This window comes from Myxocyprinus asiaticus, chromosome 11 (assembly GCF_019703515.2).
Source record: "Myxocyprinus asiaticus isolate MX2 ecotype Aquarium Trade chromosome 11, UBuf_Myxa_2, whole genome shotgun sequence".
In the NCBI taxonomy this organism is placed as follows: Eukaryota; Metazoa; Chordata; class Actinopteri; order Cypriniformes; family Catostomidae; genus Myxocyprinus; species Myxocyprinus asiaticus.
This window is the reverse complement of record NC_059354.1, coordinates 51,953,940-51,980,776: the sequence shown is the minus strand read 5'-3', so window position 1 is coordinate 51,980,776 and position 26,837 is coordinate 51,953,940. Positions and strand designations below refer to the sequence as shown.

General features: G+C 37.7%; 1 protein-coding gene across 2 annotated transcripts in view; it reads left to right on the top strand.

Moving 5' to 3' along the window:
* The window catches only part of rab3gap1 (RAB3 GTPase activating protein subunit 1), a 45,962-nt gene extending 30,583 nt beyond the window's left edge, over positions 1 to 15,379 (top strand). The window contains exons 19-25 of one of the 2 annotated variants that reach the window (XM_051710610.1): positions 463 to 690; positions 5,965 to 6,061; positions 6,166 to 6,269; positions 6,348 to 6,463; positions 7,481 to 7,583; positions 11,175 to 11,195; positions 12,378 to 15,379. In XM_051710610.1, the coding sequence (XP_051566570.1) occupies positions 463 to 690; positions 5,965 to 6,061; positions 6,166 to 6,269; positions 6,348 to 6,463; positions 7,481 to 7,583; positions 11,175 to 11,195; positions 12,378 to 12,608 (900 nt within the window). In that variant the 3' untranslated portion in view covers positions 12,609 to 15,379. The remainder of the gene's footprint in view (positions 1 to 462; positions 691 to 5,964; positions 6,062 to 6,165; positions 6,270 to 6,347; positions 6,464 to 7,480; positions 7,584 to 11,174; positions 11,196 to 12,377) is intronic. The other variant, XM_051710611.1, reaches the window with a different exon arrangement.
* The last annotated feature ends 11,458 nt before the right edge of the window (positions 15,380 to 26,837 follow it).

Sequence of the window (26,837 nt, the reverse complement as noted above, 5' to 3'; positions counted from 1 at the left end):
AGCACAGTAATGAGAATTACATTTATTTGCATTATGTTATGAGAATTTGGGGGTAAATGTTTAACTGTCATGAAAATAATGTCACAATACAAATTCATGTCACAATATCTTATTGGATCTGAAAATAGGTTTCATTCACTTTATTTAAAATATTGTGTGTGTGTTGTGTGTGTGTGTCTGTGTGTGTGTGTTGTTGTGTGTTATTGTGTGTGTGGTGTGTCTGTGTGTGGTGTGTGTGTGTGTGTGTGTCTGTGTGTGTGTTGTTGTGTGTTATTGTGTGTGTGGTGTGTCTGTGTGTGTGTGTGTGTGTTGTTGTCGTGTGTTGTTGTGTGTCTGTGTGTGGTGTGTGTGTGTGTGTGTGGTTGTTGTTGTGTGTGTGTGTGTGTGGTTGTTGTTGTGTGTTGTGTGTGTGTTGTGTGTGTGTTGTTGTTGTGTGTTGTTGTTGTGTGTGTGTTCACACAGGCAGCAAATCCAGGCTGTTCATTGGAGGATTTTGTGCGTTGGTATTCCCCGAGAGATTACATTGAGGAGGTGGTGACAGATGAATCGGGTCAGATCGTTGTTCAGGGCGACCTGAGCGCCCGCATGAAGATCCCGGGTAACATGTGGGTGGAAGCGTGGGAGACGGCGAAGGCCACGCCCGCTCGCCGACAGAAGAGACTGTTTGACGACACCAAAGAAGCAGAGAAGGTCAGAACCTCAAACTTCACGAGAGTCATCTGTTCTGTTCTTTTGTGTTGCGTCTTCATATCACACATTCATTGAGAATGCAAGCTTAAGCAGATCTTAAAGGGATAGTTCACCCCCAAAAAATTAAGATCTGAGATATTTATATATATATATATATATATATATATATATATATATATATATATATATATACATTCACCACATTTAACCTCCATGATGCCCAACACCAGTGTTTTTTCACCATCTTAACATGGCAGTTTGAATATTCAGAAGTGTGAATAAGATTTCAGATGTTTGTGAATTTGAGTTTGTCACACATTGCAGTTTGACTTCAGAAGACTTGGATTATCGCACATGACTGAAATGGACTGCTTTTATGATCCTTTAATGTGTAAATAATTAATGTGACCCACAGATATTTATGACAGTCCTGCTCTCAAACGTGTTTTTCATAATGTCTTTTACATCTTCAAACCTCACAAACATTTGAAGTGGTATCCTGTATTCTTCAGATCAGCCAATCAGACGGCATACTGCAGGAAGTGGGTTTGATCACGAGGGGTCATTTGGCAGGTTGAGAGAGAGTTCAGAGGAGCGGTCGCGTCTCTCTCTGTCCTTCATGCGTCTGTCAAACTCCTGTGAGGAATCACACTGAATTCATTTGCTCATTTCATTTCCTCTGATGGTTTTGCTCCAGTAAATGTCATTGATAATGTCAATAGTACATACTCCTCAGTGTAGTGTACTATAGCCTGAAGGGAAGAGTCTCTTGAGTCGCCACAGGAAATACTGTGCGCTGAATCACACACATTCGACCTGTTTTCATTAGAACAATCCACAACATTAATCTAATAGAAGCCTCTAGATTCATACGGCAATCACTCCACATGGCAGAGAGCGGTTGTGTCCACTACTGAAAGTTCTCTCATCATTTACTCACTCTCATGTAGTTCCAAACCGAACACAAAAGGAGATGTTTAGCAGAATGTTCACACTGCTCTTTTACACACAGCAGACACTGAATGCAGACTGTCAAAGTCCAGAAAGGACAGAAAACATCTTAATGGGATTCTAAAAGTGATCGTGTTCTATAGACCAATCCTTTGGCAACGTCACCGCTTACGTTACACACGGAAGTGGTGGCAAAAACTGTGCGCAAATAGTAAACTTTTATTGGACTCCGATGTTAAAAAATGATTTCGAGGGCTCTCGTAGTCGGCTGTGGCTTCAAGCCATCAACAGAACTGACTGGACAGAGGAGATCATTTCAGCTCACGGTTTTGCAGCAAATATTATAAAATGTTTGTTATTAACTCATATCATTATAATTCTATAGCAAATATTATGTCTGTTTTTGTGATGATTTTGTGTCGTACTTTAAATCGATCACAACAGTCTTCCTGGATTGGTCTATATTTCAAGCCTTCTGAAGTCACATGACAGCTTTTTGAAAGGAACAGACCCACATTTAAAAAATCAAATCTTATTCATGCTCTAGCGTATTCAAACTTGCCACAGCGCATTCGGTTATGAACAGGGAGCAAAAACGTGATGTTTTTATTTCGATTCATTCTGAGCAGAAACTGAATTTTTTTTCGTTCCGCTTCTGGTGTTCCGTAGCCTCATTATCAGATTGTAACCGCTTAGAACAAAATAAAAGAACAGTTAATAAGGTTCTTTTTAAAGTGGCAGTACTCTTCTCTAAGGGGTGGGTGAAATATAGTGTTGCCAGATCTCACAACAGAAACAAGCGACCTGTTCTGGAAAAACAAGCTCAAAATAAGCCACTTGACTCACCAAAATAAGCAAAAATAAGCAATTAATTTTTCCCATTTAGGGGAATCATCAGCATAGAAATCATAACGAGCAAAGTATTCAGAGTAGTCTGTATTAAATAGTGTCTTTTTTGATAAATGTATTCTAAATATTAAATATATCCCCACAAATATTTAAAATATAAATGTATACACAGTATATACAGTTGAAGTCAGAAGTTTACATACTCTTAGGTTGAAGTCATTAAAACTCATTTTTTAATCACTCCACAGATTTAATATTAGCAAACTATAGTTTTGGCAAGTCATTTAGGACATCTACTTTGTGCATGACATGAGTAATTTTTCCAACAATTGTTTACAGACTGATTGTTTCACTTTTAATTGAATATATCACAATTCCAGTGGGTCAGAAGTTTACATACACTAAGTTAACTGTGCCTTTAAGCAGCTTGGAAAATTCCAGAAAATGATGTCAAGCCTTTAGACAATTAGCCAATTAGCTTCTGATAGGAGGTGTACTGAATTGGAGGTGTACCTGTGGATGTATTTTAAGGCCTACCTTCAAACTCAGTGCCTCTTTGCTTGACATCATGGGAAAATCAAAAGAAATCAGACAAGACCTCAGAAAACAATTGTGACCCTCCACAAGTCTGGTTCATCTTTGGGAGTAATTTCTAAACACCTGAAGGTACCACGTTCATCTGTACAAACAATAGTACACAAGTATAAACACCATGGGACCACACAGCCATCATACCTCTCAGGAAGGAGACACATTCTGTCTCATAGAGATGAACGTAGTTTGGTGCGAAAAGTGCAAATCAATCCCAGAACAACAGCAAAGGACCTTGTGAAGATGCTGGAGGAAACAGGTAGACAAGTATCTATATCCACAGTAAAACGAGTCCTATATCAACATAACCTGAAAGACTGCTCAGCAAGGAAGAAGCCACTGCTCCAAAACCACCATAAAAAAGCCAGACTACAGTTTGCAAGTGCACATGGGGACAAAGATCTTACTTTTTGGAGAAATGTCCTCTGGTCTGATGAAACAAAAATTGAACTGTTTGGCCATAATGACCATCATTATGTTCAGAGGAAAAAGGGTGAGGCTTGCAAGCTGAAGAACACCATCCCAACCGTGAAGCATGGGGGTGGCAGCATCATGTTGTGGGGGTGCTTTGCTGCAGGAGGGACTGGTGCACTTCACAAAATAGATGGCATCATGAGGAAGGAAAATGATGTGGATATATTGAAGCAACATCTCAAGACATCAGACAGGAAGTTAAAGCTCGGTCGCAAATGGGTCTTCCAACAAAGTCAAGGTATTGGAGTGGCCATCACAAACCTGACTCAGTTACACCAGTTCTGTCTGGAGGAATGGGACAAAATTCCAGCAACTTATTGTTAGAAGCTTGTGGAAGGATACCCAAAACATTTGACCCAAGTTAAACAATTTAAAGGCGATGCTACCAAATACTAACAAAGTGTATGTAAACTTCTGACCCACTGGGAACGTGATGAAAGAAATAAAAGCTGAAATAAATCATTCTCTCTACTATTATTCTGACATTTCACATTCTTAAAATAAAGTAGTGATCCTAACTGACCTAAGACAGGGAATGTTTTCTACCATTAAATGTCAGGAATTGTGAAAAACTGAGTTTAAATGTTTTTGGCTAAGATGTATGTAAACTTCTGACTTCAACTGTTTGTGTGTGTGTGTATATATATATATATATATATATATATATATATATATATATATATATATATACACACACAAAATAAATAAAAAAAATAGTATGGATGATTTAATTTTAATTGCAGATCTGCTTCTCAGTCGAAACCCGACAGCATCAGATCTGTATTAATGCATCATATCTAACAATAATTCAGTGAAGAAACAACTGAGAAATGAACTTTTGACCTCTAATAATGTTTTCTTTGTATCTGAATTAACTGTGCATGTACAATATATGTAGTAATTATATAATTGTTAAAAATGTCTTCAGCATGTCATGAAAGACTTCATCCACAATTCTGCAAATTATTGTATGAAGCAGCAGTTTCCTTTTGCATCGAATCTTATATGCTTATCACGTTCGATTTAAAAGAGAGAGATCTCATTTTTTCAGGCAACAGAATGTGGTGTAATTAAAATTACTGTGATAAACTCTTTAGACTTTGGCTTCAGGAAAAAATTATCAGAATACAATTAACCTGTTAACAACATTTAAAAATAATGTTTTCACCTCGGAACAATTAAAAAAGGACTTTGTTGCTGTTTTCAGTTTTTATTTTCATTCCTTGAACTATTTTTAGTCCCTGTTATGAATTGGTGAGTAAAGCTGTACAAACTCACGCAGACCAAACATCTAAAAATGTGCTCACAAATTTAGTGAAATCTCTAAAGATCTGCTTGTGAGAAAAGATTCAAATAATGTCTTTATTACAATCTAAAAATACTGTGTGTCTGCGTGTCTGCGTGTCTCTGCGTGTCTCTGTGCGTCTCTGTGCGTCTCTGTCTCTGTGTGTCTGTGTCTCTCTGTCTCTGTGTGTCTGTGTGTCTCTGTGTATCTCTGTGTGTCTGTGTGTCTCTGTGGGTCTCTGTCTCTGTGGGTCTCTGTCTCTGTGGGTCTCTGTCTCTGTGGGTCTCTGTCTCTGTGCATCTCTGTGTGTCTCTGTGTGTCTGTGTCTCTTTGTGTCTCTGTGTGTCTCTGTGTATCTCTGTGTGTCTCTGTGCGTCTCTGTGCCTCTCTGTGTATCTCTGTGTATCTCTGTGTGTCTCTGTGTATCTGTGTGTCTCTGTCTCTGTGTGTCTGTCTCTTTGTGTCTCTGTGCATCTCTGTGTGTCTCTGTGTGTCTCTGTGCGTCTCTGTCTCTGTGTGTCTGTGTCTCTCTGTCTCTGTGTCTCTCTGTCTCTGTGGGTCTCTGTCTCTGTGCATCTCTGTGTGTCTCTGTGTGTCTGTGTCTCTGTGTGTCTCTGTGCGTCTCTGTGCCTCTCTGTGCGTCTCTGTGTATCTCTGTGTGTCTCTGTGCGTCTCTGTGTGTCTCTGTGTATCTGTGTGTCTCTGTCTCTGTGTGTCTGTCTCTTTGTGTCTCTGTGCATCTCTGTGTGTCTCTGTGTGTCTCTGTCTCTGTGTATCTTTGTGTCTCTGTGTGTCTCTGTGTATCTCTGTGTGTCTGTGTGTCTCTGACTCTTTGTGTCTCTGTGTGTCTCTCTCTCTGTGTCTCTCTGTGTGTCTCTGTCTCTGTGTCTCTCTGTGTGTCTCTGTCTCTTTGTGTCTCTTTGTGTCTCTGTGTGTCTCTGTCTCTTTGTGTCTCTTTGTGTCTCTTTGTGTCTCTGTGTGTCTCTGTGTCTCTGTCTCTGTGTGTCTGTGTTTCTGTATCTCTGTGTGTCTGTCTCTGTCTCTCTGTGTATCTCTCTCTCTGTCTCTGTGTGTGTCTGTGTTTCTGTATCTCTGTGTCTGTCTCTCTCTGTCTCTGTGTGTAGGTGCTGCATTATCTTGCAGTTCAGAAACCTGCTGATTTGACAAGACATCTGCTGCCGTGTGTCCTGCACGCTGCTCTGATCAAAGTCAAAGAGGAAGGTTTGTTGACATCTACTACAGACAAAAAACAACTTCCTGTTGAAGACACTTTCTACTCTGATGTCACTGTACACTCTCTAAATATAACATGAACATTGTTCCAGAGTCGACTGAAGACATTCTGTCTGTCCGTAAAGCGCTGCAGCAGGTCACCGCTCACGCCAGTAAACTGCTGCGACATCCAAACCCCGACTTCAAGAAACTAGAGGTGACCATCATATCACATGATCAGAATGTGGCTGCTGTGTTCACATTGTGAATGTTTGTTTTCTGTCTGTGTTGTCAGGATGTTATTAATCAGATGACGGTGGTAGAGGCTGTTATCGCCTGTGCCCGATCACTGAGGGCTAAGTTTGGCATTGCCAATGCAGAGAGAGGGGGTGATTGCGAAGATCTGGAGAGGTAACGCTGTTATTCCACATGGCACAATGTGTATCTTTGTATTTCTGCTGCTGTGCCTTTAAGAAACCATGCATTTGCATATAGATGCATAAAGATGAGCTTAAAGCTACAGTAACAGACATGAACTAAATATTTGGTTATTTTGATGTTTGTGTAGTGCCACTGTTACTGTAGTCATAAAACATATCTATTCTGCTCTGTGATTGGTTATCTCAAATCAAAAGAAGCAGGTGGAGTTGTTTTCGGGGCAGTCGAGGGGTGGGGTGTGTGGTGTCAGTATGACAGGGGCAGGAAGGGCATGTCATAAATTCTCCTGGTACTCGTTAGTTCCCAGGAGCCGCTCGGGGGCCACAACAGATCGGTCAAGAGAAGCTCACCGGCCTCATTAAGACGAGACCTCGAGCTGCCTGCAGGAACACACACACACTTCATTGTACACCTATGAGTGTGTGTGTGTGTGTGTGACTGTGTATTTGGAGTATTTTGCGCTTTTATAAGGTATATACTGTATGTAATCTTGTATGTATATAAATTAAAGGAACAGTTCACCCAAAAATGAAAATTCTGTCATCATTTACTCACCCTCATGCCATCCCAGATGTGTGTGACTTTCTTTCTTCTGCAGAACACAAATGAAGATTTTTAGAAGAATATTTCAGCTCTGTAGGTCCATACAATGCATGTGAATTTCTCACCCACACCTATCATATCACTTCTGAATCATGGATTAAACCACTGGAGTCTTATGGATTACTTTTATGCTGCCTTTATGTGCTTATTGGGGCTTCAAATTTCTGGTCACCATTCACTTGCATTGTATGGACCTACAGAGCTGAAATATTTTTCTAAAAATCTTCATTTGTGTTCTGCAGAAGAAAGAAAGTCAAACACATCTGGGATGGCATGAGGATGAGTAAATGATGACAGAATTTTCATCTAGAGTGTGGGTGAACTGTTCTTTAAGAATAAAAGACTAAATATACAGTGTATATAAGAAACTCTCTGTGTGTGTGTCAGGTTCGTCAGTGGTCTGTTGGAGGATCCAGAGGTGTGTGTGATCGGTGCAGGTCGCAGTCCAGCAGGAAACATCATCCACAAACTGTTCATCAGTTCACAACGGGTAAAAACATTCTGTCACTTCATTGCTGTACAGGATGTGATTCTCTCTGCTGTGATATATGATAAATATGACTATGAATCCTTCAGACTCGATACATTCAAACACACAACATGATGTCTCACACAGACTTTAACAGCATTAATGCCTCAGTGTTTAAAAAAATAAATAAAAATGAGCTCAAGCTGTTTTTACTGTTTGTCATAATAAGCTAAATTAATGAAATGAAGCAGATGTCTTGAGTTTCATTTAGTGCTTTAATGTGACACAGAGCTCATTAAATACGCCGGTCGAGAGATCGCTTATAACAGGCTCGCTCTTATCAAGTGCAATTATTAAAATAACATGTTCCGTTTGAATGTTTGTGAATGATGGAAAGCTTGTCTAAAAATAATCTTTACATGATAATCTTTAGATTAGTCTTCTGCTGTATTTATTAGTGCTGGTTTAGGGATCAAAACTGTGACCTCATCACTGTGCGGCTCATATTGCTCGTATTTGGGGGAAATGTAGCTTAAAGAAATTAAAACCCAGTTTTTGGACCATTAAGATTTTTTTGCATTGTGACATATATATAAAATATATATACTGTAATAGAGTAATTAAAATCATCCTATTAAAACACCGTTGTTTTATTTTTCAAAATCACAATAAAATAAATATTCTGATGCAGATATATATATTTATATTGTGTTATGATGATGGGCATTAGATGTTTTGCATTACAGTAATGAGAATTTTAGGGGAAAATGTTTTAAATGGCAAGAAAATATTGTGATAATAAAAATAAATCTTAATTAGAGGTTGACTGATTTATCGGTTTTGCCAGTTAATCGGCACCGATAGTTGCTTTTGGATTGATTGATTTTTTTGGATAGTTGCTGGAGGGTTCTGGATTACGAGCGAGTGCAGCCACTGGAGAAGAAATATAAATGATCACTGACATGGGGATTTATTCATAAATACAATATTTATCCTTATTTTATCCTCACTGTAATGTATATTTTGTTTTTGTTTTTTGCATTCTAATTTAAAGCAAAGAAAAACGTGACTATATGTAGATGTGCCCCATCAGCAGGTAAATCACGTTTCCAACTTCATATCTGGTTAATAATAATTATATCAGGTGAATATATATGCTATATATAAAAGCATAATTGAGTGTTTACATGTAAAGCATTGTAACAGAGCTAAATCTGAGTCTCTGACACTGTTTAATGCACAATTATTAATATAATTATTAAAACAAGTCACATATTTATCAGACATTATTGAACATTTAAATTGTATTTATTGATTGTTGAGTTTGTGTTGATTTTATTAGATTAGATTGAGCAATGAATTGCGGCCGGTAAATGCGGCGTTTTTTGCCCGATTCACTAAAGAAATTATGCAGATAAGGCAACGGCACAAACACGCCCACAAAATCCCTGCTGAACGCACAGTTCCGATCTTTATGACAAGCGATCGCTGATGATCTACTGTTGATGATTTATTTGCCTATATGATCATTTTTATTTTATAGTGTTTATACAGTAATATGCTGTAGATGATTGTAAGAGTGATTATAAGACTCTTATTTCCCTTAAGTGTTTGTTTAAACATCTGTGAGTAAAGATATTTCAAAATAAGAGTCCCCAGAGTATTTCAGGTTTGTTTATAGTTAAAAGTCTCATGTTAAGCACCAAATCTTATTCTTATACTGGTTATTATTGGGATTTTAGTACAACAATAAATTGCATCTGGGATTGTATTCATTTTAGACTCTTGTTATCTCCATGTCTGTACCCGTCACAGTATTGAAAGACAAAGACATTTTTTAACAATCAATAAATCGATTTTAAAAACTGTCAGCTGGTTAAGGCTTTCTTCAAAGTAGGTATAGCTTCAGCCCGGGGGCGGTTTACTTCAGAAGGGGGTTGGACCAGCTCCAGAAGGGGCCGTCACTTCCACACACGGGGGGTTAGTGAAGGGGTTAGTTTAGGGGCACTGAATATATTTGCTGGCGATTTGGAGCTCGACCTGCAGCTATATCCTTCTCCTATATTCTGGCACCGATTTTGTGGAATTCATTCATAAATTGCTTAATCACCCCCTCCCGCCCCAAAACAAAGGCCAAACTTAAGTTCCTTTTCATTTTGTCAGTGTGATCTCCAACCTGTTTAAAAATGTTTGTTTTAATATTGGAACATTTACTTGCAAGTACATCAATGACTTGAACAGATTGTAGGACTTTTAGGGTGTTAAACTTCCGAACCAGTGAAATGTGTCCCTCGTTGTAAATATGAGTAGCTTCCATTTACATGATCATTCCCAGGATGCACTTGTGTTTAATAGTCCCAGTATAAATTGTAATTCTCAGCTATTTACAGTTTAACAGGCTGAAAATGCAATATGAGTGTTGAAATGTCAAATGCAGACGGCACCTCTGAGGCGCTTCACACGTCTGCTGCACGTTATAAAAGAGTGCTGCGCTCACAAGTTTTCTTGAAGTGAGAACGGTTTGAAATGGAGTTTGTTTGACTGAAACTCCCCCTCCCCACCATCTGTGTGTGTGTGTGTGTGTGTGTGTGTGTGTGTGTGTGTGTGTGTGTGTGTGTGTGTGTGTGTGTGTGTGTGTGTGTGTGTGTGTGAGAGAGAGAGTTGTAAATTATAGCCTGTGTTGCTGCCAAGCTGGAAATAGCAAGGCAATAATTATCCTGAGCATCCTCATATAAATCAAGTGAAATCAGGGATTCAAATGAGGTGAAGAAAGAGAAAAGGGAGAGAAGACAGAAGTGATAAAGGAGGAGAGACACATGAGACAGACAGGTGTCTGTAGGTTGATTTATTGAGGAAAGCGGCGCAGGTTTTGTTGCATGACCTGATAAACTCTCAGATTTGTTTCAGCAATGTTTCGGATGTTTATTCACGTTTTGGTTCTTGGAAAATGTTTGTTGTCCTGCATGTGAATCCAATGTTTCTCATTTGGATAAAGCGTCTGCTAAATGACTGTAAGTGAAAAGAGCACGTGGTGCCGTGACCCGGACACATGTCAATCATTACTGCATCAACCAATCAGATGTTTGTTCTGTTTCATTATAAATCGCATAACTACTTTTCTTTGCTTTTATGTCACTTTTCATGGGAAAACCTTTGCAAACAATATACAGATATTGTAGAATTGCATGTTTTGCACTCCTAAGGAGCGAATCTCCCAAACTTGTCTGGGTCATAGAGAATTTCACCCCCAGAAAAATGAAAAAAGAAACATTTGTTTCGAATTGTCATTTCCCACCAAGTTTTCTTTAACCTTAATGAAAAAAAAAAGTTTCTCATTACAGTATATTTTATGTGCCTCATTGTCATTAAAATGTCTCAAAAATATTACCTCAAGCAAAATATAATTTGCTGTTTTTGAGGTTGACATGATCTTGACAGGTTTCGTGAGTTTCGCTCTAATCTTCAAACTAAATGGTTTGCATTACAGCATGATGCATGGACTAAACGTCTAAAAACAAACCTTGTGTTTTGAGTTATTGTTTTTTTCATGCATATGTTTTTGTTTGTTTGTTTTTTCTCTCCTAACACCGCTTGTCTGTCACTCATGTCAAGTTGGCTGACGGCAGTGATGAGGTAACACCAGCATCCAACACTATACGTCACCGTTTCTCCACCGTACATACGCTTCATTAGTGCTCATCTCAATACAGTTAGGAACAGAATCTGTAGAATCACTGATCTGAACACGTCACTAATCACGGCTTTCTGATTTGCGTTTCTTACATTGACACGTTCACTGCACTCACAAGAGTTTCCTGATGGATGTGGAGGTCAGTATTGTAGATAGTCGGGTTCACACTGCCCTAACAAACATCGTTTCGGTGGATCAGTGGGACAACGACTGTTCTGTTTCTCAACATTATAAATCCAACAGACAACTGTGTTTGATGGGTCGGTGTGAAGCAGCCTTTATAGTGTTAAAACAATGACTAAAGTATTTATATTTTGTTCATTTGAATTCTAGACATGTGACTTAACAAAATGTGAGATTTTTGTGCATGTTTTTCAAATTAGTACTTATAAGTGCTGGAACTGGAATTAGCTGTAATCTGTATTCAGATTATTAAACATTTATTATATCGATTTAATTCAAATCTCTGAAATTGAAAGTAGGTCAAAGGTCAAGCTTCCCTGTTTCATGGGGGAAAGTTGAGGTGATCAGAATAGTCAAATTTAGCATTTAGAGCATTCATGGAGTAAGACGAATTTCTGATGTAGATACAATCCTATTTGTGAAATAAAAATATAGAAAAAATACTCAGTTTTGTCTAGAATTCAATTAATTGTATTAAAGTGTCATAGAGTTATGTATATATTAGTGCTTGATAGAGCGATGTTCCCTCTGTAGTGTAGTTGTACAGTTTAAGGACGTATTAGAGAAACTGCTCACCCCGATAAATGTTCACTGATCCTGTAAATGTGTCCCGTGTTTTTTTAAATTCCTTTCGTTAGATTCATTCTCTGAGATACGAGCAGACATTTGCTAATTTGCAGTCAGTTTGATAATTAGTGGAATTTGTTCCTCTGCTGAGAAAAATAGATTGTGTTCATTTGCAACACTTCTGCAGTCTCTACACTCTCAATTAAATCTCACTGAGGGCGTTTGTGGAGACGAATCTTTGCTTTAATTTCTCCTCGACTCTACCGAAAGACAAATACATCCATGTAACATTCTCAACTAATTAAAAGTAAACTCTCTTGATAATACATGTGTTAAAAGCGTCTGATTAACTGTTTATGTGCTAATGTGTGTAGGCAGCGCTGTTGGCTCCAGCGGACGAGGAATCGATGCGTGTGGGCGGAACAGACGACAGGAAGCCCGTTCCAGATTTTCCGCCCCCTGCAGGACGAGAAATTCTCTTACGGACCTGCGTGCCACGTCCCGCGCCGTATTCCAAAGCTCTGCCGCAGCGCCTCTTCTGCGTGCTCATGAGAGAAGACTTCCGGCTCGCAGGAGCGTTCTCATCCGACACCACCTTCTTCTGATGAGTAGCGGCTGGGCGTTTAGAACACGATGGGTTGGTTAACGGGACACAAGTTTAGTGTAATAACAAGTGAAGTTTTGGGGAATATTAACACACAGATAGTGCTGGTATCGTCTTATAATCTGTGTTCACATCTCCACTGCAGCAGTATTCTTACAGAGTTAAAACGATTAAGTTATAATTATTGGAAAAGGCTGTTTTCAGATCAGCCCTTGAGGGGAAAGTGCACTATTGAGGGTGCTCATCTCCTCTGGATAGATGTTAAAATGGCTTCTATGTGTTGGGTTATCACACATGCTAATAATATCAGTTCCCCTACTGTGTGCTTGATGAGGGATTCTGAACTACTCTCACACTGAAGTCACAAAGCTTTGCCTGAGGACCACAGATTTGGCCATTATGTGTGTGTGTGATTAAAATAGCAGCTGTATGTAGGAGGACATAAACACATGTATTTTATTCATTTACATCTTATTAGTACAAATATATCATAAACTGTCTTAGGAAACCACAAGCTTTAAAACAGATAAACTGTTGTGTAAATCAGTAGATGACATCAGTGTCAATAATTGATCAGCATTGTATTAGTTTGTATGCCAGAAGTTTAATAACATCAGTTTTTCAGTAGATTTACAGTTTGTTCTATATCGGAGTGATTCTCATGAAACCTTCAAGAAAATGTCCTAGTAATGTTTAACCCCAAATCAATAATATATATATATATATATATGAAATTATATTTTGCTTAAAGAAAATGAAGCCTGCTGCAGTTCATTTGGACGTTTTACTTTTACTCGGCATTATTTTCAATTATGATTCCCATTTCTGTAAAACAGTCATTTTTACTGTATTACAGTGAGAAAGATGTTCAGTCATTTTTAGATTTTAAATAAGCGAAAATGAAAAGCAGCACGAAGGGAGTACTACTGTGATGTATAAATACTTCAAAATTTAAATAATAAAGAATTTCACATTGCATAATGTCACGTTGTAGTAATGTGAATATCGCAATTACCGTAATTTTTCACGTTGTGGTTATGAAACTATCGCAATTACTGATTTTTTTTTTTTTTTTCATGTTGCGGTAATGAAAATATTGTAATTACCATCTTTTTTCACGTTGCAGAAGTGAGAATATCACAATTCCAATCTTTTTTTAATATTGCAGTAGTGAGTATCGCAGTTACCATCTTTTTTTCCACGTCATGATAATGAGAATTTCGTAGCCTACTTAGCATCTTTTTTTGGCGTTCTGGTAGTAAGAATAACGTAATTTCTATAATTTTCATGTTGCTGTAATGAGAATATCGTAATTAACATCTTTCTGCATTGCGGTAATTAGGATATTGTAATCACTATATTTTTCATGTTGCGGTAATGAGAATATCGTAATTACCATCTTTATGCGTTGCAGTTATTAGAATACTGTAATCACTATATTTTTCATGTTGCGATAATGAGAATATCGTAATTACCATCTTTTTGCGTTGCGGTAATTAGGATATTGTAATCACTATATTTTTCACGTTGCGGTAATGAGAATATCGTAATTACCATCTTTCTGCGTTGCGGTAATTAGGATATTGTAATCACTATATTTTTCATGTTGCGGTAATGAGAATATCGTAATTACCATCTTTATGCGTTGCAGTTATTAGAATACTGTAATCACTATATTTTTCATGTTGCGATAATGAGAATATCGTAATTACCATCTTTTTGCGTTGCGGTAATTAGGATATTGTAATCACTATATTTTTCACGTTGCAGTAATGAGAATATCGTAATTACCATCTTTTTGCGTTGCGGTAATTAGGATATTGTAATCACTATATTTTTCATGTTGCGATAATGAGAATATCATAATTACCATCTTTTTGCGTTGCGGTAATTAGGATATTGTAATCACTATATTTTTCATGTTGCGGTAATGAGAATATCGTAATTACCATCTTTTTGCGTTGCGGTAATTAGGATATTGTAATCACTATATTTTTCACGTTGCGATAATGAGAATATCGTAATTACCATCTTTTTGCGTTGCGGTAATTAGGATATTGTAATCACTATATTTTTCACGTTGCGGTAATGAGAATATCGTAATATCCATCTTTTTGTGTTGCGCAGTTGTGTAATATCACAATTACAGTCTCTCTTCATGTTGCTGTAATGAGATTATTGTAATTACTTTTTTTTTTTCCACATTGTGGTAATGAGAATTGGGGTGTAAATTGTGCATTACTGTCATGAAAATAAAGTTACAGTGTAAAAAATCTTAATGGCCATAAAAATAGGCCTCATTTTTTTATATGCATCATATTATCCTTTTTGTTTTTTTTTGTTGTTTTTTTTTTGGAGCAAATCAGGCCAGGACATTTTCTTGACAGGTTTCGTGAGAATCAGTCTTCTGTCTGACCGTCATTTCAAAAGATTGTGCTGCTAATGTTTACCAAATCAAAATGTCAGTAATTCTCCATTAATGACATAAATATAAGAGTTGAATATTAAAGTGCGATCGAATAGATGATATATTGTTTGTATGTAGATTCTGCTCTTGTTTCTGAAGTGCTATTAATAATCAACATCTTCATTTGGATTGTGTGCATGTTAGAAAGGCGATGATTGTGTACATTTTGTCTGTTTGACAAAGAACCATAAACTCTGTGACACTAGTGTAAATGTCAAAAGAATATGATCATCTGTAATGTCAGAATTTACAAATTCAGTAGCAGTTACTTGAATAAAAATAATAAGTGTCTTAACGTACAGTAATTAGGCTCTCGAGCAAACGTGTTATTCTAGTCGTTATCTCTTGTTTTCATGTCATTGCCTCATTAGCAGTTTGTGTCGTTTGGAGTTTTTTAATTGCATTAAGGGGTTTAAATGACAGACTGTAAATCCATGGAACATTAGTTTGAGTACACTTCTACTCCATATTTGATGAGTGCTTCACAAAGGGATTATGCCAAAAAAAAGGCCCGTCATTGAACAGTCAAAGGTCCATTTAGTTTTTGCTGAAGCAGCTGAAAAATAATTCTCCAAATGTCAAGTATAATGACTTCTTTCCATTCTTTTGTCACTCATATCATCTCCTGTGACAAAGGGACCCTTTAAACTTTAATGTTCAGCTCTTTATTGAGCATCGATGGTGAGATATAGTTGTGTCGGTGCTGTGTGAGAGAATGCTTCGCAGTTTAATCGCTGTCTGCGGCTGCACCCGTAGCGTTTCCATAAACAGAGATGCGGCTGTGAAACACTTGCTGATCACTCAACAGCTCTTGTTGCTATGGCGACATGCGGCACTTCCTCCCTCCTCCATTACCAGCCTCTCTGACTTTCTTCTTTGTCGTTCTTTTAAGCAGTGTGGGCGTTCTCTTCGGACGATGGACAGATTTTCACACACATGTCTGTGGAGGATGGAGCCCTTGTTATTTTTAATTCCCTATTCGAGGGTCAAACGTTGTCCAAAAATCAAACATGCAAAAAACACTGTTGTTGCAGCCTCTGTTTTACATCAAATAAGTCAAACAATAGAAGGCTGAAAAATTCTTTCTTTGTTCTAGTTTGAAAGCTTTCCTCCCTTTATAGTGTTGCGTCCTAGCCAAACAGTGCTGAGATGTTACAATAACTTTAGAGCACAAGAGAAAAAAAAAGCATTTGCAAACCCATTTTTCACAAAGTTTTTGCTCTACTTTCCTGTATTCCCTGCTCAGTGTTGTCTCCCTGCTTCTGTTAAACCCCCTCCTTACACCTCCTCGCCTCACAGGCCTGTCATAAATCAAGTCTGGCACGGCTCTGCTGGAAAAAAAATGTTAAGGGAGAAGACAGATGCGGCCGGATTACTTGCCGATCAGCAGTGATTGAGTGCTGAAGTAACTGTCTGGTTTGAGGCTTTTACTCGGACAAATCTCCTCTCTCTGTGGCCTGAGTCACACTAAAGCTAGCCGACATCATATCGAGATTCGAGGCTGCATTTTTTTTATCATTTTTATTCAGATGTGTATGACTTTCTGTCTTCTGCAGAACACAAATGAAGATTTTTAGAAGAATATTTCAGCTCTGTAGGTCCATACAATACATGTGAATGGTGACCAGAACTTTGAAGCTTCAAAAAAGCATATAAAGGCAGCATAAAAGTAATCCATAAGACTCCAGTGGTTTAATCAATGTCTGTTTCTAAATGTGCGTTCTTTTGTGTTCTTATGTTCTCGTGGACTCGTTCTACGTCATCATCCACTGCCGAAGTTCGATTCCAATCCTCAAGAACGCAAGTACCGAGAATGTAGGAAATTACCCGGATGTGTCCTTGAAATCGAGGATGCATCGGATAGTGACTTGAGGGCAAGAACTCGGTACTACGGTGGCAGACGAAGGACATTTATCATTTTGTTTTTCCTCAAAGAGTTTCCTTTTGTAAGCTTGTGAAAGTCTGACGGCTCGTGAGAGTCGTTATACTCCATCAACATTTGTTGTATTTTTTGGGCATCATTTTAATACAGTAATAAACATGGAGAGAACGAATGTTTACAGACTTTATTCTTTTAACGTGTTACTAGTCCTGCAAAACCTCACTGGTGTGCTGATATTAATGCTGTCACTGGTGTGATAATGCCAGTAGTTCTCTCACTGGATTCAAATGTGCTGTGATGATTAATTGCACAACAGGAAGTTCGCAGCACAACTCAAAGCTCACAATAGATGCGTTCTTCATCCTCCTGTCCTTCCGAGTTCGTTCCTCCAAGTTAGCTTAGCAGCACTGGTCTTCATAAGAACACAAGTCCGTTCTCTACATTCTTAAAATTGAGAAACACCTTATGTCTTCAGAAGTGATATAAGTGTGGTTAAGAAACTGCCCAGTAGGTGGCGATATGCATGAAGAATGTGAATCACCAAAAACAGAAGGAGAATGTGAAAGTGAAAGTGGAGATTGACTGGGCAGAGAGGAGAATTGATAGTAAAAAAGAACTTAAATATTGATCCATTTCTCACCCACAACTATCATATCACTCCTAAAGACATGGATTAAACCACTGGAGTCTTATGGATTACTTTTATGCTGCCTTTATGTGCTTATTGGAGCTCCAAAGTTCTAGTCACCATTCACTTGCATTGTATGGACCTACAGAGCTAAAAATCTTCATTTGTGTTCTGCAGAAGAAAGAAAGTCATACACATCTGGGATGACATGAGGGTGAGTAAATGATGAGAGAATTTTCATTTTTGGGTGAACTGTCCCTTTAAAGACCTTGTAACCATCATAACTCCCCCTTATTAAAATAATGTTCAACTTCATCAATAAAAAAACATTCATAATGACATCAGCATCCCCTCATAATTTGAACTCTACAAGTGTCTCCTCTTTTTAATCACTTTATCTTATATTTTGTTAAGTTTGTCAGTAGGGGACGATCTTATATTGTCATCCCTGATTTTGTACTGACAACAAATTTGTAGAAACACCAGCATTAAATTCTGTTTCTAATAAACACCTTGTAGTGCCATGACTTTGTGCTTAAATCTAGTAATGGCTCACAAGGGTGGGGAAAGCGAGTGGGCTGTATTGAGCATATGTCTAAAACACAAACACACACACAAAACCTTTGACCAGATGACCCTTAGGTTTTCTATCAAAACTGAACTAATTACCACAGTGACCATGATGCAGAAAAACTCAAGTCAGATCACTGATGGAGCTTCAAATCTACATGGTTCACATCACTGACCCTGTTTACACCTGCTTAACATCCGAATCAGGTGATCCAATCACAAGTGCTCAGCTGACACAGATTGATGTTTAACTTTCATCTCAAAAGTGTCTTCTGTGTCCACTTGTGTTCAGATATCATGACCACATCACTTATATCAGTGTGTTCCTGCATGATGACAAAACACTAAAAAAGCACAAAAATCTGGGACTTCAAATACCACCACAAACGTCATGTTTCGAGTGGAACGCTCATTAATAATGTCCGTTCACACATGCAGCGACTTTATTCCTACTGATGTCGCTGTAATGTTATTGGTGCAGACGTCTGGCCATATCTTTTGAAAATATGATCACAGGTGAGATATCTTGCTGGTAAAAAAAATAAAATAATAATTAAACATGAACATTTTGCAGCAGTGCTCAGTGTATTGAATCAATAACCAGATTGAACAAACTGTAAATGCATGAATCAAACTCACTCAGACTGCCGACAGTTTCTTTTCCACGCATAATTTTTATGAACTCCATGTACACTGGTGGCCAAAAGTTTGGAATAATGTACAGATTTTGCTGTTTCGGAAGGAAATTGGTACTTAAATTCACTAAAGTGGCATTCAGCTGATCACAAAGTATAGTCAGGACATTACTGATGTAAAAAACAGCACCATCTCTATTTGAAAATCATTTTTGATCAAATCTAGACAGCAGCCATCACTCCAACACCTTATCCTTGAGTAATCATGCTAAATTGATCATTTGGTACTAGAAAATCACTTGCCATTATATCAAACACAGCTGAAAGATATATTTCATGTACAACAGTAAAGAGAAGACTCAGGGGTGCAGGCCTTATGGGAAGAATTGCAAAGAAAAAGACACTTTTGAAACAGAAAAACAAAAAGAAAAGGTTAGAGTAGGCAAAGAAACACAGACATTGGACAACAGATGATTGGAAAAGAGTGTTATGGATCTTAACCCCATTGAGCTTTTGTGGGATCAGCTAGACTGTAAGGTGTGTGAGAAGTGCCCGACAAGACAGTCACATCTATGGCAAGTGCTACAGGAAGTGTGGGGTGAAATGTCACCTGAGTATCTGGACAAACTGACAGCTAGAATAACAAGGATCTGCAAAGCTGTCATTGCTGCACGTGGAGGATTTTTGATGAGAAATCTTTGAAGTAGTTTAAGAAGATTTTTTTCAAATTGTAATAGTAATTTTTCACATTATTAATGTCCTGACTATACATTATGATCAGTTGAATGCCACTTTGGTGAATGAAAGTACCAATTTCTTTACATAAGAGCAAAATCTCTACATTATTCCAAACTTTTGGCCGCCAGTGTTTATGTTACTGACAAACGCTGAACAGTGAAATCACTCAGCATTATAACTTCTTTGTCTTGCCTCAACATTCAACTATAATATCTCACAGGAGCTCCATCTTCACTCCTATCGGTTGTCGCTGCCAAAAGTTGCTCCTCATTTGCTTAAAATTAAACTTTTCTTAACTTTCTGAAGTCGTCTAGTCACCAGAGGTCGCTTTCACTCGTGTTGCCCGAAGTCATCAGCTCTCGTTTAAAATGAATGAAATCAGGTCGCTTTGTCATTTGAAGTAGCTGCATGTGTGAACAGGCCTTTATTGTAGGCCGAGTCCACACTTATTCGTTTTCATATAAACCTCAGTTTTGTAACATCATCGTTCAGTATGGGGTAATGAAGCGTTTTCAGAAGTCTGAGTGTCTATGAGAGGCGTACACTAAGCAAAATCAATGTGTTTTCAAACTAAAACAGGTCAGTGTGGACATGGCCTGAGTCATGTATCTGTATTAACTGAAGTTCAGATGTGCTTCATATGATCTGTGTCACTGCATGTTGATTTCAGGCACGCTAACGAGGATTCGTGGAGTCTTATATAAGCTGGAAGTGTTGCTGATTTTATGAACACGTGTAAGCTCCAGTTTCAGGACTAAATGTCCACAGAGTGCCACCATAAGCGAGTTGTGTCTCTGAGGCTGTTAACGCGATGCACTATCAGGAAATGTGTTCACACTTGAATTGAAGCAAAACTGTCTGATGGGGTAAGGTGTTTGTTAGTAATTCGGTTAAATGGGTGTGATTTCAGAGTGCATGTTCCAGAGCGATCGTCAACACTGCACAAGAACACTTGCTGTCATTCATATCCCAGTAGCTTTATTTAAGTCAATAATTCACAGGTTATTCATCTCTGTAGTCGTATTAAGATTCATTGATTCTCTCATCATTAATGTCTGTAGTTGTGCAGTATCTAAACAGGCATCGTAACTTTGTTTTAAAACTCTTTCTTGAACTGGTCAGTGTGCATTTACAAGCATGTTTCTGCAATTACTAGCTGTTATTGAAATGAAAATAACATCATGACTGGTTCGAACAGTATTTGTGCAGCAAGTGTTGGGTCAGCAATGGTCACAGAAATATGTGTTCAGTGTGTAGGAAGTGCTATATAAGATTATCTAAATCTGGTTTTGTGCCTCAAATACAAACTCCCACATGCAATAGATTGCATAAGCCTCTGTGTCAAGATCTTTATAAGTGAAAAGCTCAAAACTGTTTTTGGACAATCCGCTTGTGGGCATAAAAAAAAATGGAACTGTGCTTAAACCTGAGCCAAAATATTCAACATTTGGCACTGGTAAAAAGTTATTAGCATTGAAGTATTGTAGCTGGTCTGACTCTGCTCAGCAACAATCACAAATATAGAGCTCGTTCTCAGATGTTGGAGTATCATGAAGCTGTTGCGGATAGCTTTGACTCTTAAATGAATTTGTACTAGCATCTTTCCATGAGAGCCAGACGTTCAGATTAGTGTCAGGATTAAATGATTTGTGAATAGGAGCAGAGAGGACTACGTAGGTGGTGTGCGATTCCACCGGTTCAGCTTCAACATCTCAAGCGAATTAGAGACCTTGTATTGCGTACAGCTTATATTTACCATTATACAAGAGAATAAATACCATTATACATACTGGTTCATTACAGGCTGCACCTAATGAGGTCTGTGTGATGTACAGGTTTGATCATATATCTGCCATTCCATAAATGAATTCTTAACACTATCAGGGACTTGTTGATTAATTGTTTGAGGGCAGATAACAGACCTTTACTGATCTCTTGGAACAACTACAATGTAAAAAAAAAAGTGTCTTTTTTTTTTGTTGTTGTCTTTTTTTCTGGTAAAAATGTCCACATTCTTAAAACAACAAATTTAGCTAAGAAGCAAAATGACATAAGATATTAATTTAGTAATGATTACTGGATAATGAGCAATCACATAATCATTAATTACAAAATAAACACTAACAAAACTGATTTCAGCTGTTCAGCGATTTCTTTCTTGGCAAATTATATAATTTCAATGCAAATCAATATTTTATGTCCATGTATTTATTTGGTTAGTAGCTGTGTAATAAGTAGGATAATGTACAGTCAGTCAGTTATCACAAAATAAACCCCTTCAGGTGATTCAAGAGTCTCCGCATCACATCGGTGTCCTGATCATCCTGATCTCTTACATACAAGTAACAACTGTCTGCCAATGGGGTAGGGGAAAAAAACTTGATTCAAAAGGAAGTGTATTTTTCTTACCCCACCATATATATCTATATATATTAGGGGTGTAACAGTTCAAATATCTCACGGTACGGTTCGGTATTTATGTTCATGGAAAAAAAATATTACTGCCAAATCCAAAGTAAAAATATTCTGTTTGGTAACAGACACTTCAAGAGATTTGCCCTCACTACAAATCACCATGGTTTTACTACAGTAACCATAGTTTAAACATTGTATTTGTACTAAAATCATAGTAACCACAAAATTAACATGGTTACAATACAATATATGGAAACTACAGTATTACTGTTGCAAAACAGTGGTTAATTGTATCAAAACTGTGATTTCAGAAAACAGTGGTGACAGCAGTCGTTACTTCAGTCATGGTTATGGCAATATTACAATAGTAAAATCATGGTTAATTTTCGCTAGGTTCCTTAAATAAAAAAATGTTCTCTAATTACTAACTCAACATTTTAACTTAATACCTGCATTATTACGTGACATGCATCAACATAAAGTGCATTTCAAACTCAACGCAGAATCTGTACATCACTATAGAAGAAATAAACTTGCTATTAAAATGAATACGAGAATGGATGTCGTAAAGCGACTCGAGTATTTTAATCATACGCGGAAATCCCACATCTTCATCAGCGGAGTAAGAACAACATAACTTCGGCTATGAACACCTCAAGCGCTTTAGTTCTTGTTATATGCCTGTCTGAGGTTTAAAGACAGAAGGGAGTGTGTCTGTGCAGTTTCGGGCTCACCTGCAGCTCTGTGCACCGCGCACTATATACCCTCAGGTGATGTCAGCGTAAATAACTAATCAAACATCGATGTATTACCAGTATACGGCACTCGCGTCGAGTAATGTCTGCAAACAGTGCCTGTTTTGTAAAGGTTTTTTGACCATCGCTCTTGTAATTGACTGCATAAAGAAGAAGTTCCCAGACAGGAGACTTAAATGACGCAGGGGCTTCTCTGTTTGTAGCAAACTAACGTGCGCAGAACTGTGATGTCATCAACTGATTAAACATACTAACAGTTAATAGGACAGCTTCTCTCTGTAGAAAGTTGACCCACGTGAAACACAGGTGGAGTGTGTCCATCTACAGAGCCATACAGGTGCATTAGCGGAGGTTACAACTGCGCATGTCTATTTGATGCTTTATTTTCTTCGCCAGACTGTATGATCCAGATGCGTTATTAAACTAGAGATGAACCGTTGTTCAAGTAAATCTGTTAAGAACGTCAAACAATGTAAAATATCTGTTCGTTTAAAAAGAGCCCTCGTGCTCCCTCATCTCCCCTGCACTTACACATGCTCACACATACACACACACACACACACACACGTCGTGTCGTGACCAACAAATAGTGCCGCACCCCCCGCGACTGGATCAATAACAAAAGTTTCTATTATCCTAAATAACTTTTAATATGTGAAACGTTTTATGTTTCAATGTATTTCGCCTAATCAGCCTCACATAGCTATAGTGGAAAGCACCGCGCTACCCCTCCCCCTCACTTTCACTCATACGCACACGTGCTCACACACACACACACACACACACACACATACACACACACACTACCTTTTTAATCCAATGCTGAAAAGCAGCCCATCCTCCGTGGCTAGTTCTAAAGTGACTGTTTTGAACTAGCAACGAAGGCTCGGACTATCAAAGCGAGACATTGAATCTGTGGCGAAAGAAAGGAGTTCCTCTCATAAGAGCTTTTTAGGGACAAAAACCAGAAAATGTCTTCAGATAAAACCCTGAATGATGTCTTAAGGTGTGGTAACCGTCGTGACCACTTCACCCCCTCGGGTGTGCATTACTTTTCAACAATTCAGCGGCCCGTTGTCAGTTATTCCTTACATATACTGTATATATGCAGATATTTTTTTCTTGTTTTATGCATATACCCCACCTAATTTTGTTAGATTTCTCTGAAAACTAGACAATATCTTAAACCTTTCTGCTTCTCACGGCAATTTTTCTTGTTTTAAGAATGTTTTGATTATTTTTGCCAGAAAATAAGACAAAAATACTCAGTAAGAAACATATTTTTTTGGAATGTACACGTAAGTGCAGCAACCATGAAATGTATTCATGATATCTATATCGTTTATTCACTCAGTGCACACCAGTGGTGTAGCCAGAAACAAGACTTTGAGTGTGCCAAGAGAAAAATGGGTGTGCAAGAACTAAAGCCCAATTAAATATAATAATATAATAAAATGACCATTAACAGCAATTGCATCAGTTTATTTTTGGCTATAATTTTTAAAGCTCTGTATTTAAATGGAGTAAGTTGCCCTGTTAATATATACAAATATGAGGCTTAATAATTCATCAAAAAAAGTTTTGGAATGATCCATCATTATTTTCCAAAATATGCTAAAGACACAAATATAAATGATGGTACAACTTGCACAATATATATATATATATATATATATATATATATATACATATGCCAAGATCTCAGAAAAAAAACAAAAAAACAAGTCTGATTCATCCTTGGGAGCAATTTCCAAACATCTGAAGGTACCACGTTCATCTGTACAAACAATAGTACACAAGTATAAACACCATGGGACCACACAGCCATCATACCGCTCAGGAAGGAGACGCATTCTGTCTCCTAGAGATGAACGTAGTTTGGTGCGAAAAGTGCAAATCAATCCCAGAACAACAGCAAAGGACCTTGTGAAGATGCTGGAGGAAACAGGTAGACAAGTATCTATATCCACAGTAAAACGAGTCCTATATCGACATAACCTGAAAGACTGCTCAGCAAGGAAGAAGCCAACTGCTCCAAAACCGCCATAAAAAAGCCAGACTACAGTTTGCAAGTGCACATGGGGACAAAGATCTTACTTTTTGGAGAAATGTCCTCTGGTCTGATGAAACAAAAATTGAACTGTTTGGCCATAATGACCATCGTTATGTTTGGAGGAAAAAGGGTGAGGCTTGCAAGCTGAAGAACACCATCCCAACCGTGAAGCATGGGGGTGGCACCATCATGTTGTGGGGGTGCTTTGCTGCAGGAGGGACTGGTGCACTTCACAAAATAGATGGCATCATGAGGAAGGAAAATTATGTGGATATATTGAAGCAATATCTCAAGACATCAGACAGGAAGTTGAAGCTCGGTCGCAAATGGGTCTTCCAACAAAGTCAAGGTATTGGAGTGGCCATCACAAACCTGACTCAGTTACACCAGTTCTGTCTGGAGGAATGGGACAAAATTCCAGCAACTTATTGTGAGAAGCTTGTGGAAGGATACCCACAATATTTGACCCAAGTTAAACAATTTAAAGGCGATGCTGCCAAATACTAACAAAGTGTATGTAAACTTCTGACCCACTGGGAATGTGATGAAAGAAATAAAAGCTGAAATAAATCATTCTCTCTACTATTATTCTGACATTTCACATTCTTAAAATAAAGTAGTGATCCTAACTGACCTAAGACAGGGAATGTTTTCTACCATTAAATGTCAGGAATTGTGAAAAACTGAGTTTAAATGTTTTTGGCTAAGGTGTATGTAAACTTGTATGTGTGTGTATATATATATATATAACACTAGGTATAAGTTCAATAAGTTAACAGATTTAAGTTGGATATGCAACTGCAGGTTAAAATATTGTCATAAAAATCCTTGGCTGAACAACAACCAACACTTTATTTAGAGAATTAAGATTAAACAGCAATTTCTATTAACACTACACTTCTGATACACACTTAAGCAACATGAATTTGGTTAAACTTCACAATAAGGTTCAATTAGTAATCATTAGTTAATGCATTTGTTTCAACCCTGGCTCAAGGGAAGCAACATAAAGGACACTAAGACAAAAGTTGCCAATGAAAATGTTATTTAATTACAAAGATAAATTAGAAAAGGTGATGGTGTGCTGAAATCACCGCTGCTGAAGTGCAGAGAGAGAGAGAGTGAGTTTGTAACTTTGGCTTTTAAGCAGTTCCCAGCAGGTGACACCAATCAGCTGTTTGACTCCAGGTAACTGCAACACAGCGCAGGCTAGAACTGGAAGAGCAAAAGGGCATAACACATTATATGTCATGAAATTACAATGAAAAACTATTTTGGTAACACTTATCAATAAAAGTTGTATTCGTTAATGTTAATTAATGCGTCATAAACTATCAGTAATCAATGTTTTTACAGTATTTATTAAAGGAATATTCCGGGTTCAACACAAGTTCAGATCAATCTACAGCATTTGTGTCATAATGTTGATCACCACAAAAATGAATTTCGACTCGTCCCTCCTTTTCTTTAATAAAAGCACAAATGTGTGTTCCAGTGAGACACTTACAATGGAAGTCAATGGGGTCAATCTGTAAACATTAAAATACTCACTGTTTCAAAAGTATAGACACAAGACATAAACAATATGTGTGTTAACATGATTTTACTGTCATAAAATCACTTACTAACCACATCTGTGGAAAGATATAGACAATTTTACAACTTCGTTGCCATGACAACACAGCGTTGAAACCCCTTAAAACCATAAAATGTCTGTAAAAATTACAATTTAAACAACTTTACAGCTCAAATAATACACCAGTTTTAACAGAATTAATGTAAGTGCTTTTATAAAATTATAATCTTCACATTTCTGACTTTAAACCCTCCAAAAATTGACCCCATTGACTTCCATTGTAAGTGTCTCACTGGAACACACATTTGTGGTTTTTTAAAGAAAATTAAATCAACATTATGACACAAATGCTGTCGATTGTATTGAATCCAGAATATTCCTTTAATCTGTATTTTTGTAGCTCTATCTCTCTTTCTAGCATTTCTTTTGTTCTATCTATCTGTCTGTCTGTGTGTGCGTGTCTGTCTGTCTGTCTGTCTATCTGTCTGTCTATGTATCTGTCTGTCTGTCT